The 21867-nt window shown below is 44.1% G+C and overlaps 1 protein-coding gene across 2 annotated transcripts in view; it reads right to left on the bottom strand.

Moving 5' to 3' along the window:
* Window positions 1-276: 276 nt before the first annotated feature.
* The window catches only part of sparc (secreted protein, acidic, cysteine-rich (osteonectin)), a 37710-nt gene continuing 16119 nt past the window's right edge, over window positions 277-21867 (bottom strand). For both annotated transcript variants that reach the window (XM_038796107.1, XM_038796106.1), the window contains exons 4-10: window positions 16706-16796; window positions 15515-15636; window positions 14248-14368; window positions 8419-8555; window positions 5623-5771; window positions 3090-3238; window positions 277-1148 (exon numbers count right to left, since the gene is read on the bottom strand). In XM_038796107.1, the coding sequence (XP_038652035.1) occupies window positions 1120-1148; window positions 3090-3238; window positions 5623-5771; window positions 8419-8555; window positions 14248-14368; window positions 15515-15636; window positions 16706-16796 (798 nt within the window). In that variant the 3' untranslated portion in view covers window positions 277-1119. The remainder of the gene's footprint in view (window positions 1149-3089; window positions 3239-5622; window positions 5772-8418; window positions 8556-14247; window positions 14369-15514; window positions 15637-16705; window positions 16797-21867) is intronic.

Raw genomic sequence — 21867 nt, forward strand, 5'->3', positions numbered from 1 at the left:
TCTTTTGATTAACTTTATTTTGCACATTAATTTAGTATTCTATCAAAAGAGTATATTGAATTAGGCTGAAGGTCAGCCAATATCTTCTTGATGGCAGAACAGTGTTGAAGGGCTACATCGCTAACTTTTGCTCCTACCATGGTAGTTACAGTTTGTATTATAATTTACAGTGGAGTCTGTTGCATGTATCATTATCAACAAAAAGTAATGCTGCAGTGTAATTTGTGATCGTATTGCACTGTGTGACATGAGGTTAAGAAGCACAGGTATGCAATATATTGTAGCACTGCAGTGTCGTTTTATTGCATTGTACAGTGAACAGTTGATAAGCATGTAACAGAAAATATCTTAGCTCCCTGACCAGGTACAGCACACCAAAGATACAAAAGTTGGAATAAGTTGGTCTCTGCAGTGAAATAAAACACTTCCAACATCTCAACTGCATGCAAGAAAGATTTTGTTTTAATTATTTTTTTATTAGGAAGAAGAAATATTGAAAGAGTGCTTCTCATGTGTTAGCGAATAGCAAAAGGGTACGTTCGAGGTAGACTTTCTCCAACTTGTACGATCACATTCTCATTTTCCAAATTCATTTCCATACTCATTAACATTGGCGTGTCCATTTTGTTTTGCTTTACAATCCATTTCAGATGAAAAACAAATTACATCAGCACCCCTGCCTTAAATACAAATCCAACATCACTTTTAACAGCATACTGAAATTAATTCTCTAACACCCAGCCATCGAACGACACCAATGCACTGTCTACCTGTACAAAGGAGTGAAGCTATGGACCGCCTGGCTTCTGGACATTAAAGGGTTAATTTAATATGAATTATTTTTTTCCATGGGCAACAATCTACATAGCACTGTTACGTTAACACATGCAAAGTTACTCTCTAAATGGACACCACACTTTATAAAAAAATGATCGCGTTTCGACAATTGAAGGAAGATGTATGTCTTCCTTGTTGACAAGATGTTATTGGAAGCACATGCACTGTGTTACAGTGGTATAGATAATAAATGAGAGTAGCACCATTAATGTAGTCAGACTCTACTTAGCACCACTACCCGAAGGTAGCAATGGGCAGCAATAGGCATAGAAACACTAGAGTTTATATCAGAAGGTTGCCATCAATATCCTCTGCAAAAGAAAGAAAAAATACTAAAATTAGCTCATAGATCATCAGGCAAAACACTTTGCATTTGCATCATAGTACGCAAGTACGTAGAACATAGAACAGTACAGCACAGAACAGGCCCTTCGGCTCTCGATGTTGTGCCGAGCCTTGTCCGAACAAGTACGCGAGACAATATTTTATATTTAGACGAGGCAGCTTATTGTGAGTACAGAAATGCTTGCATCTACTTAGGTACTTATTACACCCCAAGGCCTCATGGAGGGGAGTGGGGCTGTGTTAATTTTCTATATACCATCAGGGAGTCAAGCTAGCATCACCTATTGAATGACCCTTATAGGAATTTCCGACAATCCTTTTTTTACTGACTTCAAAAGAAAAGAGTGGTTTCTATGAGGTGAGTCTGATTTACAATATCAAATTTATGAGCCAGCAGGAGGTTGAAAGTGACCCCCATAAACTTCATGTAATCGATTATTTTTAGAAGCAGACGAGACAGCCATTATGTATCAGCAACATCCCACAACATTGAAATGACTAGTGAGTCACATATTTAATTTTTTGCCGTGATTTCACAAGGAAGGAATTTTGGATTCTCCCAAAATGGGACTACGTCCCCACGCCAGCATAAAAACGCTGGTGTTTCACTCTCAAGGTTCCTTGGAAAAAGTGGAGCCGATTCACTGACTTGCAGGAGGTTAGCAGGGACCCACAATAGTGTGTGGCTACGGGCCCCGCACTTCCGGTTTGAGTCCGCACATGCACACGGTGGCAGCCTCCAGCGGCTGCGCCGAGCGCCATGGCAGACACGGACCATGGAGCCAGATGTAGAGTGTAGGCCCCCCCGATCGGCCACGCTTCCGAAGAGCCAAACGCGCCGATCTATCCGCTGGCCGCCTATATGCCGCCCCCTGTGTCCAATCCCCCCTCCCCCCAGCTTCCCTCCTTCCCCCCCCCCCCCCCCCCCCCCGCTCGGACTGAGTCTGCAGCCGCCACGTAAGCTTTCCTTACGGCAATAGGTGGTTAGTACCATGCCGTCGGGAACGTGGCCGGTTGAGAGTGGAGGATCGCTGGGCGGGTGGCAATTGGCCCCCAGCCGCGTGGAGAACTCCGTGAACATACCGATTCACGGGTCCCGGAGAATCGCCGGACTGGTGGCGGGGCTGCGGAGAATGCAGCCCAGCTATGAAATTGGGAAAGATCTTTTTTTTCTGGTAGGTAATTTTAACCTCCACCTGAACTGCTAGAGCAGGTAGACAGCACCAAGGTTTGATATCTGATCCAAAGATCAGCATCTCTAACAATGCTGCGCTGGAATGCCATCTTGGCATCATACATTTAAATACCCTTCTGTGGGACACAAATCCACACCATTTAACTCAAGGATAAGTCAAGTTGTCACCAATTTAAAAGCGGTACAAGCAACTCATTTGTAACTGATGGATCCACGAAAGCAAAATTTGCAAAAGTATAAAACTGGTATTTTCGTTCAGTCGTCTTTTCGAGAAACTGCCCAATTTTAATACCCATCAAAACCGATGGAAATCGATTCCAAACATTCTTATATATTTAGAAGTTTGTTCTGCAGTTCGTTGCAAACATACCTAATTATGCCTGTCTGTTGACAGTTGTTTTCTATCAGATGTATTCACTTCACTATTTCTCTCAATCTCCTCTTCGTCCTGAAAACAACCAGCTCCCTCTTGAACCTACTTGCTTCAACGAACCACTTATTTCATACTGCTGTTAATCTTTATATGAAGTAGTTTGGCCTGAAATCTTTGCTTTTTGCAGGCATTTTATTTTTGTAATTGATGTCCCTAATTTTTGCACAGTGTGGACGTTGCCCTGATCAGCTTTCTCAATCCCTTCAATTTAACCATTGCTATTGGAAAGTTAGCTTAAACATCAGCCAGTGAACAGCTCTTGCTGCCTGAGATACTCACCCTCTTTAATACCAAAGCATGAGGCCCACTCCTCAAGGGCGATGTATTTGTCATTGTCTGCGTCGCACTTCAGGAAGAAGCGAGTAGTGCAGTGCTCCATTGGGACGAGGGGAGCGCGTAGAGGAGCCAGCTCAGAATGAGAAAGGTACCTGGATTTAAAACAAAGATAGGTTTTCAGGCTTAGATTCATTTAAAGGCATATCGTACTGATGCAGCAAACAACTGTCAGGTGACTTAGGGGTGGTTTCATCAGTGCCCGACGCCGGTTTTGGGTTTCCTGATTGGCAGAGAATGGAGCACTGGCTGAACAAGCTTTCCAGTGCTCCGGACCCCCACTGGTAGCAGCAGCGAGCTACACACCCGTGCCAGCGAGAAGAAGCAAATCTTGATTTGCATCCATTTCCATCAGATTAACGGGCTGGAAGCCCAAGTCTCCACCCCTTTATGATGCACCGACCGCCACAGTGCGAAATCCTCCCGGCGAGATTTGGGGCAAGTTTGCCCAAGCGCCACCTTGATGCGGTGGACCCGCTGGTGGATCAAGGGAGTCAGTGCATAACCCACAGCGAGTGTCACCAGAACAGAGAATCCAGCCCCTAATATATTGAATAAGTTGGATATCAGTTTTAGATTCTCCACATCGGCTGCTGTACAAGAAAAAGTCCACAGGGCTGAGGAAACAGCATGGAATTGGACTATGGGATAATTCTTTCAAAGTACTCGCAGATGCACGATGAACTGTATGCCCTGTATGATCCACCATGGTTGAAATCTAGAACACAGGTATAAATCTAGAACACAGCCTTCCAATTGAAAATGAAATGAAATGAAAATCGCTTATTGTCACGAATAGGCTTCAATGAAGTTACTGTGAAAAGCCCCTAGTCGCCACATTCCGGCGCCTGTCCGGGGAGGCTGGTACGGGAATCGAACCGTGCTGCTGGCCTGCTTGGTCTGCTTTGAAAGCCAGCGATTTAGCCCAGTGAGCTAAACCAGCCCCTAAAATGAAAATCACTTATTGTCATGAGTAGGCTTCAATGAAGTTACTGTGAAAAGCCCCTAGTCGCCACATTCCGGCGCCTGTCCGGGGAGGCTGGTACGGGAATCGAACCGTGCTGCTGGCCTGCTTGGTCTGCTTTGAAAGCCAGCGATTTAGCCCAGTGAGCTAAACCAGCCCCTAAAATGAAAATCACTTATTGTCATGAGTAGGCTTCAATGAAGTTACTGTGAAAAGCCCCTAGTCGCCACATTCCGGCGCCTGTCCGGGGAGGCTGGTACGGGAATCGAACCGTGCTGCTGGCCTGCTTGGTCTGCTTTGAAAGCCAGCGATTTAGCCCAGTGAGCTAAACCAGCCCCTAAAATGAAAATCACTTATTGTCATGAGTAGGCTTCAATGAAGTTACTGTGAAAAGCCCCTAGGCACCACATTCCAGCACCTGGTATGGGAATTGAACTGTGCTGCTGGCCTGCTTTGGTCTGCTTTAACAGCCAGCGATTTAGCCCAGTGTGCTAAACAAGCCCCAATTATTTAAGAAGAGGTGAGAAGTTTCTTCAGTCAAAGGATTGTAAATTTTTTGAATTCTATACCCAAAAAGGTTGTGTATGCTCCATTGATGGGTGCATTTAAGGGAGATAAACATTTTTGTTCGCTTGGGAAATCAAGGGATATGGGGAGTGGACAGGAAAGTTCAAGGTCACCCGTGATCATACTGAATGGCAGAGAAAGCTCAACAAGCCCTATGGTCTATGCCGGCTCCAATCTCTTATGACTACCAATCACAAAAGGAATTAAACTTGTTAGGTGAATTGGATATTCTGAATTCTCCCTCAGTGTACCCGAACAGGTGCCAGAATGTGGCGACTAGGGGATTCTCACAGTAACTTAATTGCAGTGTTAATGTCAGCCTACTTGTGACACTAATAAAGATTATTATTATTAATATTAAATAGTCAAACAGTCAAAGACATTCTCTAAGACTCAGAGAGAAAGTCAGCAAAACACTTTTTCACAATAAAATTCCTGACTTAGGTGGGGCCTGCGAATGTAGTTAAGAAATCAGCACATGGAATTACAAAATGAAACGGTGAAAGACAAACACCAAACATAACCTGCGCTGGATAACACCAGGTAAGAGGGGATTAGTGTACTTTTACCATCCTTATGAACTTACCCTCATTGTCAGGGTTAGACCAGGCTGGGGGCACGGTCGTGTGTATGCGGGGTTTCCCTAGTGAGTCTGGGTTCTGGGTGTTTAAATAGTTACTCTGGAGTTAGGAGTGATTTTTCTTCCTTCAAACTATTTCAGAGTAACTATCCGGGTAAAACAGGCAGAACCATCCCAGATGTAACTTCCCAGAGGGGTTTCCCAGAACATCATTGGGGTATCCCCGAAATGTAACGCTGGCAAACCAAAACGTTATGGGCCGACATATTTTCCAAGACAGGATTAATGGCTAGGTATCTATAAAATAGAAGATCATTGTCAGCAAGGTCCCTGATCTACACATATCCAGTATCTCTAGAGATGCATACTTGTCAGCTGGGTGTTGATCGAGTTGTCCAAATTGCCAATGAACAGGGAAGATGAACATGTTGTAGTTCTTCTCAAAGTCATGAGCCAAAAGGTCCAAAGAATGTTCTCCGGACTGCAGACGCTTTTCATTTTCATACATCTTCCTCACCTGTTGGACAGAAGGGCAACAATCCTCAGACATACTGCAGCGATGACAATAGTACTTCTTTCAATATAAGACTACATTGCTACAGCAGAAAAAGACTAGACAGGAGTATGAAAGCAGCACATATTGGCTGAGGTCATGGAGTACATAAAAACAAACAAGGGATGTTTCCTTTAAATTGTATAATTTTTCAGCTAATGAATAGTATTGTCCGGGTTTACGACTATCTAGCAATGAGGAAATGATTATTTCAAAACCTTAAGCCCACTAAATTTGAACATTAGAAATGCATGCAATAAGAAATCTAAGCTCAAATGGAAATAGTCATCCAAGTACAGGGTTCCCGTTTTGAAAAGATCTTCAACAAAAGAACTGAGCATTTACGAACAACAACCGGGATATTTCGGATTTTGGGCAAGAGATGCAGGGAAGAATTATTTTACACAGCAAGTATAATGACCTGGAACTCAGTCTAGAGAAGGAGTGATGATCAATGATTTGAAGAGGAAATTGGATGGACACTTGCAGGGCAACAGGGATAGAGAGGGGGAGTGGGACTTACTGGGCTGCTGCAAAGAGAGATAGGAAGGAGCTGATGGGCCAGATAGCCTCCTGCTGTGGCCTCATGACTCTATGATATTAGCAGAGAGGGTCAGAGGGAGTATGGAGCCAGGGAACATCTGTGCTGGCTGGGCACATGAGGGCCCTGCCGCATTTAATAAAAGAACCTCATCATAATTCATTTCCTGCCCAACTACTAGCAAAATATCAGGAGGTCACAGTCAGGCACATTTAGGATTGTGGAGCATGCTGAAAATTGGGAGTTGAAGGCATTTCAGTCACTCACAGGAGCCATGAGGCACGATTTAACGGAAATTAAACGGAATCCTGTGACAAACGCATTTAGCTATTAAACCGGACTCGGTTTCATTCCGGGGCCTCAGTGAGCCTTACCCAAATTTGAATATGCAAATTTATGTCCTACCCATTGTGGGCAGGATCCAGATCGCAACATCTCACGAGACCCCATTAGATCTCACGAGGTGTAGCAAGGCTGGTAAATCTCACGGTTGGCCCCTCACGAGATTTACCGCCCACTTCATATCTCGAGTCGGGTGCGATGCAGCCGTTAGATTGCGCCCATAGAGAGAGATCACAATCAAAGGGAGTCAGAGTATTCCTTGAGGAGTCCTACAATCTGGAGCTGACAGATTCTGTCTTTCTTTCACTGCACTTCCAGGGCTCCAGGGATCTTGGCCGGTAATTGTTAAATTTGAATCAGGCTCCGAATTGTACTGTGGAAGCCCGATTTTAATGCCATACTGAAATTTGACATCTCTCCAAGATGGGCTGAACCCTACCATTGTTAAAAGAGTAAAGGGCATGGCCAGTTGGTTCCCCAGTTTTTTAAAGTTTTATCTCCTTTGAACACTTCCTGACAGTTGAAAGGGAGCCGAGGGAGGGGATGTTATATTTAAATCCATGTGTTTGAGAAATTAGCATGTGTAGTAATTTTCTATAGAATTTTGAAGTATCCATTTACTTCTATGCAGCTCATTCTTTCAAACTGGAGTCTCTGGACATAGGAAGCCTGGAAGGAGATATCAGTTACACTAAAATTGAAATGTTTGTGTTTGCGTGTTCTCCTGTGCATACTGAGAGTGCCAGAGTTTTGAGGTTGTTGTTGAGAGTGCATCAATATTTACAGGGTACTTCAAAATAGAAATATTTGAAAACCACTACCATGAATTTGCTGTATGTAGCCATAGCTACCCTTTGAATGCATAGAATAGGAGAGGTTACAACACTATGACTCTGCAGAGGCATGATGGACCAAACAACTTCTTTCTATGCTGTAGGATTCCATGGTTTGTGTCATTGTCACAGATGAATTTCTAATCTCTGGCATTCTATCATGGAGGATTGTCAAACAGAAGCCAAATACTTTCTCAAAGAGATAGAGATTAACACCAGTGGGGCAGCATGGTAGCATGGTGGTTAGCATAAATGCTTCACAGCTCCAGGGTCCCAGGTTCGATTCCTGGCTGGGTCACTGTCTGTGCGGAGTCTGCACGTCCTCCCCGTGTGTGCGTGGGTTTCCTCCGGGTGCTCCGGTTTCCTCCCACAGTCCAAAGATGTGCGGGTTAGGTGGATTGGCCATGCTAAATTGCCCGTAGTGTCCTAAAATGTAAGGTTAAGGGGGGGGTTGTTGGGTTACGGGTATAGGGTGGATACGTGGGTTTGAGTAGGGTGATCATTGCTCGGCACAACATCGAGGGCTGAAGGGCCTGTTCTGTGCTGTACTGTTCTATGGATTAGTGATTAAAGTCGTCATAGTCCCAGATGATCATAGGCTGCTTTCCCCTTTGAGGGGATGAGCTGACTTGGTGGTCATTTAACCTGAGGTTGAGAAGGCAGGCCTTCATGAAAAACCTCAGCTGGTACAGGAATTGAACCCATGCTGCTGGCCTTGTTCTGCATCACAGACCAGCTGTCTAGCCAACTGAGCTAAACCAGCCCCCTGGTGCATTCTTATACACTTCCTACAAGTAACTAAATACCAAAAGAAGAGAAAATAATTGATTTTTCAAAAACCTGACGTTTTACACTTCTTTAAAATATTAAAATCAAAATGCGTGAGTTTTCTTACCTTCATCTTCTGCTTCTCAGTGAGAAGGTCGGTGTCCTCATTATCACGCTCATAAAGAGTCACCAGAACATTCTTCAGCCAGTCACGCATGCGCAGAGGGAACTCAGCCAGCTCGCTATCAGCACATTCTTGGATGACTGCAGAGGAATCCCAAAGAGATCATATAAAGATATTAAAAGCCCTGTACAAAGTAGTTACTTCATTTCATTCGATCTTGGATTAATTAATTTCCATTCTGTCCAAACCTTCAAGAGCCAACAGATGGAAAATTAACAGTTCCAGGCCAATGAAGAGACTAGCATGAGAATAAGACAGTGCACAGCCATATAAACTGACAGAATGGTGCCAGGGATGCGGGACTGAGAGATTAATGAAGCAGGATTGTTCTCTTTAGAATAGAAGAGGTTAAGGGGAGATTTAATAGAGGCATTTAAAATCATGACCGGCTTTGATAAAGTAAAGGAGAAATTGCTCCCCTGGCAGAACAGGAGGACTCAAATTTAAGAAATTAATCACAGGTGGGATGAGGATAATTTATTTTTTTACACAGTGCATTGTTAATGATCTAAAAAGCACTGCCTGAAAGCAGACTGAATAATTGCTTACAAAAGGGAATTGGTAAGTATTTGAAGGGGGGAAATTGCAGGGCAATGGGAAAAGGGCAGTAGAATGGAACAAACTGGTTAGCAGTGACAAAGAGCTGGACAGGTACAATGGATAAAAGGGCTGCTTCTGTGCTGCGTCATTTTCTAAAAATATGTCTTTCAAAATCTAATTGTCTAGTGTGGATCTTCCAGGTCCTCCTCTACTGTATGCACTGTGTATATTGGAAGAATGCAGCAGAAAATCACAGACAGTGGGATTTTCCAGTGAACACCAGTGGTTTATGAGGTACTACTCCACAGATATCGAATCTCCTGTTAAGTGGAAATCAGTAATAATCCCCATGTGGTAAGCAATCAAAACAGATGTGTATATTGTCAATTTATTGCTGCCTGTAGAAATTCATCCAATAACATGCACTTCCCCACAGACATTGCATATTCCAAGACAACATTTTATATTCAAACAGTAAAAGACTTGCATGGACAACAGCTTAACGACCCCCACGACGGGTCGGAGAATAGCGGGAGGGCCTTCCCGACATTTTTCCCGCCCTCCCGCTATTCTCCCCCACCCCCCACCCAACTCCCGACCCGAATCGCACAGCTGTTCGATGGGCCGAAGTCCCAGCCCTTTACGCCGTTTTTATGAACGGCAAACACACCTGGTCTGGCCATTCGTAAAAACGGCGTCACAAACTCGCTTTTCATAACCATGGCACTGATTGGCACGGCAGTACCACGGCCGTGCCAAGGGTGCCATGGGCCCGCGATCGGTGGGCACCGATCGCGGGCAGCGGGCCCGCTGCCAACGCACTCTTTCTCCTTCCGCCGCCCCGCAGTATCCATTCGCGGGGCGGCTGAGGGGCAACCCGGCCCGCGCATGGGCGGGTTTCGCGCAAATACGCGATGACGTCATACGCGCATGCGCGGGTTGGAGTCTTCCAATCCGCGCATGCGCAGCTGACATCATATGACGCGTCAGCCGGCGCTAACTCCGGCAAGCGGGCTTAACGATATTCGTTAAGCCCGTCATGCCGGAGCCTACGGCGTCGGGCTGCTAGCCCCGACCGGGGACCAGAATCGGTTCCCGGTCGGGAAGGGGCGCGCTGGCGTCAAACCCACCCGGGTTTGACGCCAGCTTTACGATTTCTCCCGTTTTGGGAGAATCGCGCCCCACATCTTTCAGAAATCTCTCAAAATGCTTCACACATAATAAATGACTTTAAAATGCAGCGATTGTGATGCAGGCAAAGACAGCAGCCATTTTGCATACAGCAAGATTCCACAAACAACAAAAGAGATGTACGCTGTGTGTAGGGACAGGTGGCAGTTCGAGGAAGAGTTAAGTGATAGAAAAGATGTCTCACTCAGAGTGCACTTCAGGTCATCAGCTGACGGCTGGAGGGCAGTGGAGGGTGGCAGGGGAGAAATATGAAAATTGTACTGTTATGAGGCAGGGAAGATTCAACTTGGAATGACTTTAAGTATAGAATAATTTTCTGCAGTAAACTCTCTGTACTCTAAAGTATCTTTCATGTATTTACAGATACAAAGGCATGCATTTTGTAAGAGAAATCAAACATTCTGGCAAAACCACAGTATAAGTTAGTTTGTATTTCTTGATCTGGTGCAGGAAGCTTAGTAGCTGTAATATCCTGCACGGGACCTACAGGGTGAGAATGCTCGTCTTCCCCTTGCGGAGTACGAGCTGTCTGGCTAGGGACGGGGTATCTCAATTACCCAATGTATAAAAGGTCGGCCAGTGAGGCACCGACCAGAATAGAAACCCGAGCAGGATCTACCAACTAATGCACATCATAGTTTGTGTAAATTAAACTGTGTTTCTTATTTTACTCTGTGTGGACACCCCGTGTCCTTATTAAAGCAGCCTTCTAAGGGGGATGCATTGATCTGGTCAAATAGTTATTAAGCTTTGCAGAACAGATTAAAGACTGTTGTTTTAACAATACCTCTCATTATATACTCCTTTTATAAACCACTGAAGTGACCCTAACTGGAACAGAGTGTGGCACAGAGTGATAGACTGGTCCTGTTACAGTGCTAATTGTTCAAAGAAATGAATGCTCCCCTTCCCGCAACCCCGCACCCCCTCATTCATTGCCTTGGCCTCATGACAGCTGCTGCCTTGATGGAAAAGCTGACTATGTGAAAGCCTTTGTGATGTCTAACTGTGAGTTTCCATTCCAGTCTCTAAGGCCAAAAGATGTTTGCAATGTGCTTTAAGACTATGCACACAGTGAATAAATAGGTGTTGTGAGTTATAATGCACTGTTTACAACTTTTATCGAGCTTGCCAGAAGCATCCAAGGCTGTCATCTCTTTTTCTTGCTTTTATCCTTGCCATTTCTACTCTCTGCAGATCGTTTTACATGTCTACTTATTTACCTATTTCTCTCTCTACTTCCATTCATTTTTTTCTGCTACCTAACCCTTTTGTACAATTAATTATTTGAATAATTTATATGAATAAAAAAAGTTCCCTCCTTTTTTATGTGGTGATTGCTGTGACACTCAGAGGAACATTTTAGCCCTTCAATCTTACTCTGGCATTCAGCAAGGCCGTGGCGACTCTCAATCCTAATGTCATAAACCTGCCTTTTACTCCATATCCCGTAATATCTTTAGCAAACAAAAATATGCCTGTTTCAAATTTAAAGTTAACAACTGACTTTCAGAAGGGAGTTTTAAATTTCTGTCATGCAAAAGTGTTTTCTAACTTCACTCCTATAAAGTCTGGGACTAATATTTAGACTATGTTCCCTGGCCCCAGATTCCCAAATAGCAAAATATTTTCTCTATTTCCCCGCAATATCTTGTATCTTGAAAACATCAAGGAAATCTCCTCTTTACTTTCCAAATTCCAGGGGATACAACCCTAATTTGTATAAATGCTCGGAATAATTTAGCACTTGGGAGTCCGCAGTCCTCCCACTACTCAGAACACGCCCCAGTCCTCTCAATATCAAATCCCTGCATTGCAGAAGGAGGCCCTTTGGCCCATCAAATCGGCCCTTTGAAAGACCACCCTCCTTGGCCCAATCCCCCGTCCTATTCCTGCAACCCCATCCTAAGGGGCAATTTAGCATGGCCTACCCACCCAATCTGCACACCTTGGACTGTGGGAGGAAACCGGAAACCAGAGCACCCAGAGGAAACCCATGCAGACACAGGGAGAACGTGCAAACTCCACACAGTCACCCGAGGTCAGAATCGATCCCAGGCCCCTGGCGCTGTGAAACAGCAGTTACCAACCACTGTGTCACCCTCAGGGTCTAACCAAGGCTATGTCTGGTGGTAGCACAATTTCTAACCCCTTCTATTCTGGTCCTCTAGAATAAAGGCCAATATTCCATGAGCCTGTAATTTTCTTTCCTCTGCCTGTCAAGATACTTTAACAATTTACGTACATGGACCCCAAAGTCTCATTGTACATCCACTGCTTTTACCTTCTCCCCAGTTGAAAAGTATGCTGATGTATCCTTCTTAGGTCCAAATATTGAAATCAATTTGCCACAATTTTCATCATTCAGTTAATCTATTAGTAGCTCTTTTTAATTTCTTGCAACCTTCTAAACTGCTTGTGGGTCATTGACAAGCTTGGATAATTCAGTGAATAGATGAGGCCACGACACAGATCTTTGAGGGACACCCACCTCATAGGGTCGATGAAGGAAATACAATGGATGTTGTCTCTGGATATTAAGAAAACGTTTGACAATGAATCACAGAAAAGGTTGGTTAATAAAATTGAGGCTTGTGGAATGGAAAGGTCAGTGTCAAGTCGGATTTACAAAATTGGCTTAAAGGCAGAAAACAGCGAGACAAGGGGCGGGACCTTTCCAAGCCCACCCACTGCCGGGATTGTCCGGTCTCACCGAATCTACCACAGTGGGTCCCGCCCCGATGAGGTCAGAAAATCTCAGCCATGGTACCTGCTGTTTTTTTCAGACTGGAGGATGGTGAACAGCGATGTTAGCCATCATGTGTGGCTACTTTTGTTGATATCTGTTAATGACTTGTATATTGCAGTGCAAATTTTCAAAATGTGTCCACGATGCCAAAAATAAAGGTATGACAAACAGTGAGGGTGACAACAATGGACTGTAGCAGGACTAGGTCAGCAGAATGGGCAATCAATTAGCAGACGGAGGTTAATACAAGGAAGTGTGAGGTGATGGATTTTGGCAGAAGGCATAGGGAGAGGCAATATAGACTTAATGGCACAGTTTTAAAGAGTGTACAAGGACAGAGGGACCTTGTTGTTCATGTGCAAGAACTTTGAAGTTGCCAGGGTATATAGAGAGAGTAATTATCAAAGGATGTGGGATTTTCAGCTTCATAAACAAAGGTATTGAGTACAAAAAGACAAATGATATGCTGAACCTTTCTAAAGCTCTGTTTAGGCATACGTACAGTAATGTATCCAGTGCAGGAGGAGAAAATGGCGCCCTGATCTCTCACTCCCTGAGGAGATCCCCGCCCTCCCCAACCCACCTACAGGGGGTCCTCGGGCCTACCTGCACCCCACCTCACACGCGCAGCGCACTCCGGACCCGATTCCCCAGGAGGGCAAAATGACAGCTTGGCAGTGCCTGTCAGCCTGGCAGTGACAACTGAGCATCCTGGCAGTGCCGAGGTGCCACCATAAGTGCTAGGATACTACGCTGCCTGGAAGCCGACGATCTAGGGGCCTCAGAGCGCCAAGAAGACCTCCCCCCACAAGTGCCATTTTGCCTGGTCCCCACCAGTGCTAATAGGTGCCTGGCTGGGGTCTCCTCGGCGAGGCCGGTAGTTGCCAGGTGGCCGTTTGATCCAGAGTAGACAAAGTTAAATGGGTTTTTTCACTCACTTAACTCTGTGAGACTGGATCCCACCCAGTGAGGGCAGAATCCAGATCACACCATCTCACGCCATCTCACGAGGCATAACGACCATTGGGAATCCTGGGAGAGGCCGTGTCCCGCCTTAATTCTGGAGGGACCCGACCGGTAAACTGAGCCCCAAATCTGGAGTTGCTCTGTTGAAAAACTATGGGACCATACAGGAGCTAAACAATCCAATAGGGTAAGTGCATTGACAGATTTCATACAGATAATATGGCACAATCAATGCACAGCATTAGTAGGAAATGATATTACTTCCTGTAAGATTTTATCATCCTCTCCAGCATATAATGCTCACTATACGAGCACATTTCACATACATTTGCATGGTCCAATGTAGTCCAGGTGAAGCTTATGGCCCTTTTTGGTGCCCTCCAACGCACACTTAGTGGCAAAGAGCTGGCAGGCACTGTTGTAGGTCTTGTTGTCAGTGCCACAGACCTGGGGAAGATTATGGAATACAGAAATGTTAGTATCTGATTTAAAATAGCAATGTTAAATCAACCTGCTCAGCATCATAAAACACTTGCTCTAAATGCTATGCTTTTCATTCAGTTCTGAGCAACAATAACCCAATAAATATAGAATTGACAGGGTATAAAACAGGTGTCCAACCTGAATGCCTGGCCCATTCTCACTGATGGGTAATGTTAAAATTAGACCCCCCCCAACCGCCCGGAACCCCCAAGTGAGACACAGCCAATGGTAAGTTACAAATGTCAGAGTTATACAATGAGAGTGAACTTCAGGTTTTGAGTTGCTTCAGGTGATCTTTAACATATTCTGAGATGTATCTCAGATGCTTCTATGTGTGTGACAGATTTTATTTACAGTGTTCTAAACTGTCCACTCCATGCTTCTACCTCGGGCTTCCAAGTCTTTATACAGCTTTGTTTAATTTCTCTGAGCCCAAGCCCAGGTTTAACTAATCAAGCATCAATTATAAATACACTCGCAAAATCAAACACTTTAACATTGAACCACTGAACACTAGAATCTGCAGGTGACCTGGCTCCACAAGGCAGACCTACCATTACAAATAATTTAATTATGTCATTTCATAAATGGACACTTGGAATTGGATCTTGACCACAGGGCAGTGAAAACAAAATGCATCTTCCTGCACTATTCTCAAACATCAACATGTGCAAACCTAACTAATCTTATCAAGTAAATATATTTAATCATAGAAATGGGGTTTATATTCATTGTAGACCTTTAATATGAAACTTGATAATTCAAGTCCATCAAACAAGAAGTCACTAGAAAACTGGTCATCCATCAGTCTTTTTATTGCTCCTGAAATGTTGCCAAGGTCTCCCTTTTAGAAACTCTTGTTTGTTACTCTATGGGGTATAGGGGTCTCCACAGTCTGTGGTGCGTCACTCTATGAATTGTCACGGATGGTCCTTTATAGTCCCTACATTGTTAATGTATGAGTCCTCAATGATCCCCTTTTATATCTTCTTTTTTTTAAAAGCTGCTGTGATTGTCCCTTGTCAATTCCGTTCCACCCCACCAACATCCTGTTGTGAGATTTTTCAGTGACAGCAATGTTTTCCTATTCAGTAACAGTTAGATCCTGACCTTCTCAAATTCAACTGAGCTGGGGGGACAAGTTGATGGATCCTGGCAGACGCACATGGGTTCATTGTTCTCGTCAGCCTCGCACACCTTTCCTCTTTTGCAGTGGAAGTTTTCACAAGGGTCTAGAAAGATATGGTCAAATCTCAAAGTTACATTATGTAAACATCGACAAGTGATACAGCCCATGGTCCTCAGACTGACTTGCGCCCTTGTTATTTCTATTTAGGATTTCAGGGAGTGGCTGATATACACCACAATTGCAGGAAGTTCTCGTTAGGACTGAATAAACTGTCTGAAGCTACTTTGAAATTGAATACTGCGTGTTTGCAATAGTTACAAATGACCCAGCAGTTCTCTCACCTTAGATTTGGTGAACAGATTGAGGCAAGTGAAAGCTAACTTCAGAACTGGTTTCAGAAAGTTGTTTTTTCTGAAAAGAGACTGTTAAGTGCTACCATGGGGCTTGCTTTTATTTCCGATGGGTAATCTACGATCAGCTGAACAACTTCCTTTATTCCAACTGGAATATTACTGCAGAAAATAACCACACCTCAAAATAAAATACTTAATTGCAGCATAACCTTATTTTTAATTATGATAATGGGATTATGATCCTCATATGGGCTGAACTTATTTTTTTATGCATCTTCTCTACTGTTGTAGCACTCTACTCCTTATGCTTCACCCGATGCCTATGTCTATGTATTTTGTGTATTTATCATATGCCCTATGTTTTTCATGCATGGAGTGATCTGCCTGGACTGTATGCAGAACAATACTTTTCACTGTGCCTCGGTACACGTGACAATAAATCTAAAAGTCAATGAGTATTGTGTCATGCATTTATTCCTTAATTCTCTTATCCATACAAAATAAATAAAGAGATACCAATGCAAAATTAGAGTTAAATAACAACACATTGTGCAGAGTCATGCACTGTGCCATTGCTGATAGCATGTGTATAAAATGGCAGTGTGGGAGATTGAGAATGGAAATAGGAAAACACCAACATACACCCGTTGTGTTGGCACAGCTCTGTGTTGTGCCCATTTGTTGCCTAAAGTTCCAAAGCCATTCAAGTCTTAAGTTGAAGCCTAAGAGAATCTGGATCAATTTTGAGTTTGTATTTCACAAACATTAGCCTGCAGAACCATGCCCTGATTTGTTTAGTTCTGTTGCCTTTTGACTTACTCTCAATTTCAATGTCCTTCTTGGTATCATCTTCAGTATCTTCAAAATCTCCTGTATCAATCTGGACTGGGTTTGCTCCAACTGGTAATGCCTATTTTAATACAAATTTTTTTGTTAATGAATTTGATATTTATCCCACTTTAACAGTAAAAAAACCTTTTCTAAAAGTTTGATAACCATGGAATACGCAAGAATGGATTAACATAGTGCACAGCACCTGAGCTAATGTTCTTGGACGCTGGATATAGATGTCCAACATATGTTTCACACGCAAGTTGCACCTTTATGAGCTAAGAACATGTCCAATCCCATGCCATTTTAGCAACCAGGCGACACAAATGATGGATTCAAAAAATGTTAATCATGGTGCTCCAGGCATCATTGTGTGGACAGGCCTGATGAACCAGCAGATAATATTCCTGCCGATTATTTCTTTATTCGTTCATGGGATGTGGGTGTCACTGGCTATGACAGAATTTATTGTCCATCCCTAATTGCCCTTATGAAGGTGGTAGTGAGCTGCTTCTTGAATGGCTGCAGTCCACATGTTGGAGGTGCACCCAATGTGCTATTAGGGAACGAGTCCCAGGATTTTGCTTCAATGACAGTGAAAGAATGGTGATATATTTCCAAGTCAGGATGGTGAGTGGCTTGGAGGGAAACTTTCAGGTGGTGGTGTTCCCGCTGCTTCCTTTGTCCTTTTACATGGTAGCAGCTGCCGTCTAAGGTGCCTTAGTGAATTCCTGCAGGTGCCACTGTCAAGCGAGGCTGCCAATCAAGTGGGCTGCTTTGTTCTGGATGGTGCTGAGCTCCTCGAGTGTTGTTGGAGCTTCATCACCCTTGCAAGTGGAGAGTATTCCATCACATTCCTGTCTTGTGCCTTGTCGATAATAGACAGGCTTTGGGGAGACATGAGGTGTATTATTCACCGTGTTATCCTAGCTTCAATTAATTCGAGGCAGCACGGTGGCGCAGTGGGTTAGCACTACTGCCTCACAGCGCCACGGTCCCAGGTTCGATCCCGGCTCTGGGTCACTGTCCGTGTGGAGTTTGCACATTCTCCCCGTGTTTGTGCGGGTTTCGCCCCCACAAACCAAAGATGTGCAAAGTAGGTGGGTTGAACACGTTAAATTGCCCCTTAATTGGAAAAAAAATGAATTAGGTACTCTAAATTTAAGGGGCCTCACGGTAGCATGGTGGTTAGCATCAATGCTTCACAGCTCCAGGGTCCCAGGTTCGATTCCCGGCTGGGTCACTGTCTGTGTGGAGTCTGCACATCCTCCCCGTGTGTGCGTGGGTTTCCTCCGGGTGCTCCGGTTTCCTCCCACAGTCCAAAGATGTGCGGGTTAGGTGGATTGGCCATGCTAAATGGCCCGTAGTGTAAGGTTAATGGGGGATTGTTGGGTTACGGGTATACGGGTTACGTGGGTTTAAGTAGGGTGATCATTGCTCGGCACAATATCGAGGGCCGAAGGGCCTGTTCTGTGCTGTACTGTTCTATGTTCTATGTAATTGTTAAAATAGTCACCAAGGGTAGTAGCGTGTGGCTTCATCATATTTGCAAATATTGATGATTAATTGTTAATCATCTGATGTGAGGAATAAGAAATATTTGCATACATGTGTATTCGACTTGGCCCTAGATGTATTAAAATATTCATATAAACTTAGTTAAATGCTGGGGCAGCATGGTGGCGCAGTGGATTAGCCCTGCTGCCTCATGACGCTGAGCTCCCAGGTTCAATCCCGGCTCTGGGTCACTGTCCGCGTGGAGTTTGCACATTCTCCCCGTGTCTGCGTGGGTTTCACCCCCACAACCCAAAGATGTGCAGGCTAGGTGGATTGACCACACTAAATTGCCCCTTAATTGGAAAAAATGAATTGGGTACTCTAAATTTATTTTTAAAAATTTAGTTAAATGCTGAATGAAAATTAAGAGTTTCTGCCGAGTTTTTGACCCGTAAAAGCATATCAGTCAAAAATTGTTGGCAGCAGAAGTTCAGAAGGTATTCGTGTTTAGCAAATTTCTTTCAATCTGAATACGAGCTGAATTCAGGTGCCCGAGTACTGCAAGCATTGAGCTGGTCATTCTTTTTTTAAAGTAGGAAATGTGAACACAACTGTCACATATGCGCATCTCAGGATCCTCTGTTACACCCTCAACAACAATCTCTTTGGTTGTTTCCTGCAAGTCAAGGACCAATGCCAAAATCTAATGACAACATATCATGAAGGTCCACTGTCACAAACAAAATTATCAAGGGATTTGTAAAATGCCTCAACTCATCATTTTTCATTCTTTCACAGGATGTGACCATCATTGATTTGTTGCCAGCATTTATTGCCCATCACTAATTTGTCTTGAGAAGATGATGGTGAGCAACCTACTTGAACCGTTACATGTCATCTGGTGTAGGTACATCCACTGTGCTGTTTGGGAGGAAGTTGCAGGATTTTGACCCAGCAACAATGAAGGAATGGTAATATCATTCCAAGTTATGAAGCTGTGAGACTTGGCAAGGAGCTTGAAGATAGTGGAGCTCCCTCACGTCTGCTGCCCTTGCCATTCGAGGAGATACAGGTCATAGCTTTGGGATGTGCTGCTAAAGAAGCAATGAAGTGCTGCAGTGGATCTTATAGATGGCCTACACTGCTGCCACCATGCACAGTGATGGAGAGAATGAATGCTATGGCAGTTGATTGCGTGCCTATCAAGCGGGCTGCTTTGTCCTGGATGGTGTTGAGCTTCTTGAGTGTTATTGGAGCTGGAATCATTTAGGCGAGTGGAGAATTTTCCATCATATCCTGACTTGCGCCTTTGCAGATAATGGACAGGCTTTGGGGAGTTAACTGACTTATTCATTGTAGAATTCCCAACTTTTGACCTGCTCTTGTAGCCACAGTATTTATGTGGCTGGTCCAGCTCAGTTTTTGGTCAGTGGTAACTCCAAGGATGTTGATAGTGGGTGGATTCAGTGATGGTAATGCCTTTGAATGTCATGGGGAGCTTGTTAGATTCTCTCTTGTTAGAGATGGTCATTGCCTGGAACTTGTGCGGTGTAAATATTACTTGCTACTTGTCAGCCCAAGCTTGGTCTTTCTGCACGTGGACACAAATTGCTTCCGACCTGAGGAGTCACAAATGGTTCTGAACATTGTGTAGTCATCAGCAAACATCCCCACTTCTGACCTTATGATGGAAGAAAGGTCATTTATGAAGCAGCTGAAGATGGTTGGGCCAAGGACATTACTCTGAGAAACGTTTTTGACTGAGATGATTGACCTTCACCACCTCAACCATCTTGCTTTGTGCCAAGTATGATTCCAACCACTCGAGAATTTTCCTCCAAATTCTCATTGCCTCCATTTTTGGTAGGGCTCTTTGATGCCAAATGCTGCTTTCATGTCAAGGGCAGTCACTCTCATCTCACATCATCTCTTGTGTTCAGCTGTTTTGTCCACCTTGGACAATGGCTGTAAAGAAGTCAAGAAATCGGTGGTCCTGGATGAACCCAAACTGCTCATCAGCAAGCAGGTTATTGCTGGGTAGTACCGCTTGACAGCACTTTCGACAACTTCTATCAATTTGCTGATAATTGAGAGTAGACTGATGGGTTGGTAATTAGCCTGGTTCGATTTGTCCTGCTTTTTGTGGACGGGACATAATACCTGGACGGTTTTCTGTACTGTTGGGTAGATGCCAGTGTTGTAACTGTGCTGGAACTGCTTGGCTGTGGGCACAGCTAGTTCTGGAGTATATGTCATCAGTGCGACTACTTATTAAGTAGTTAGGCCTTGGAGATGGTGGACAATCTTTGGGGAATCAAGAGGTGAGTTACGCATCAAAAGATTCCCAGCCTCTGAGCTGCTCTCGTGGCCGCAGTATTTATATCATAGAATTATAGAATTTCCAGTGCAGAAGGAGGCCATTCGGCCCATCGAGTCTGCATCGGCCCTTGCAAAGAGCACCCTACTAAAGCACAAGTATCTACCCTATCCCCATAACCCAGTAACCCCCACTTAACCTTTTTGGACACTAAGGGCAATTTAGCATGGCCAATCCACCTAACCCGCACATCTTTAGACTGTGGGAGGAAACCGGAGCACCCGGATGAAACCCACGCAGACACGGGGAAAACGTGCAGACTCCGCACAGTGACCCAGCCGGGAATCGAACCTGGGACGCTGGAGCTGTGAAGCAACTGTGCTAACCACTATGCTACCGTGGCTGGTGCAGTTCTGTTTCTGGTCAATGTGAATGCCCAGGATATTGGTAGTGTGGGATTTAGTGATGGTAATGCTGTTTCATATCAAAAGGAGATGTTAGAGGTGCTCTTCACTGAGATGGTCATTGCCAAATATTACCTGTGAATGAATACTTAACTTATTTTGGATTATAAACTTATTTTGGATTATAATGCCCTGTGAAACTCTTTGGGATGTTTTAATATGTTAAAGGCACTATATAAATGCAAATTGTTGCCATTCAGGTAAACTCCTTCACCCTCAGAGCATTATCAGCCCAATGACGGAAACAAACTCCTTCCAAAAGATTGAATAAAATGGTATTATCGTGGAATCTCTTCAATTGAACCTCCCAAGGGAAATTAAATACTGATGGATAAAAACTTCAAGAAGAAAATATTAAAATGATTAATTGAAAGAAGACTCTAGGTACCATTACAAAATTATATCAGTCAAATCCACCAGCTTGCATTCAATGACCATTATCAGTTTTCCAAGAAAATAAAGACAGGAATGGATTGAGACATGATGGGATTGAGACAGGACTGGATTGAGATATGACGAGATTGGGATTTTAGGACACTGCCATTCTCAACTAGTATTGGTGCATAATGGATAGTAATAATAATCTTTATTGCCCCAAGTAGGCTTACATTAACACTGCAATGACGTTACTGTGAAAACCCCCTCATCGCCACCTCCGGCGCCTGTTTGGGTAGACAGAAGGAGAATTCAGAATGTCCAATTCACCTCACACACGTCGTTCGGGACTTGTAGGAAGAAACCGGAGCATCCGGAGGAAACCCAGGCAGACATGGGGAGAATGTGCAGATTCCTCACAGACAGTGACCCAAGCTGGGAATCGAGCCTAGGACCCTGGAGCTGTGAAACAACAGTGCTACTGTGCGGATAGTGCC

This window comes from Scyliorhinus canicula, chromosome 4 (genome assembly GCF_902713615.1).
Source record: "Scyliorhinus canicula chromosome 4, sScyCan1.1, whole genome shotgun sequence".
Lineage (NCBI taxonomy): Eukaryota > Metazoa > Chordata > Chondrichthyes > Carcharhiniformes > Scyliorhinidae > Scyliorhinus > Scyliorhinus canicula.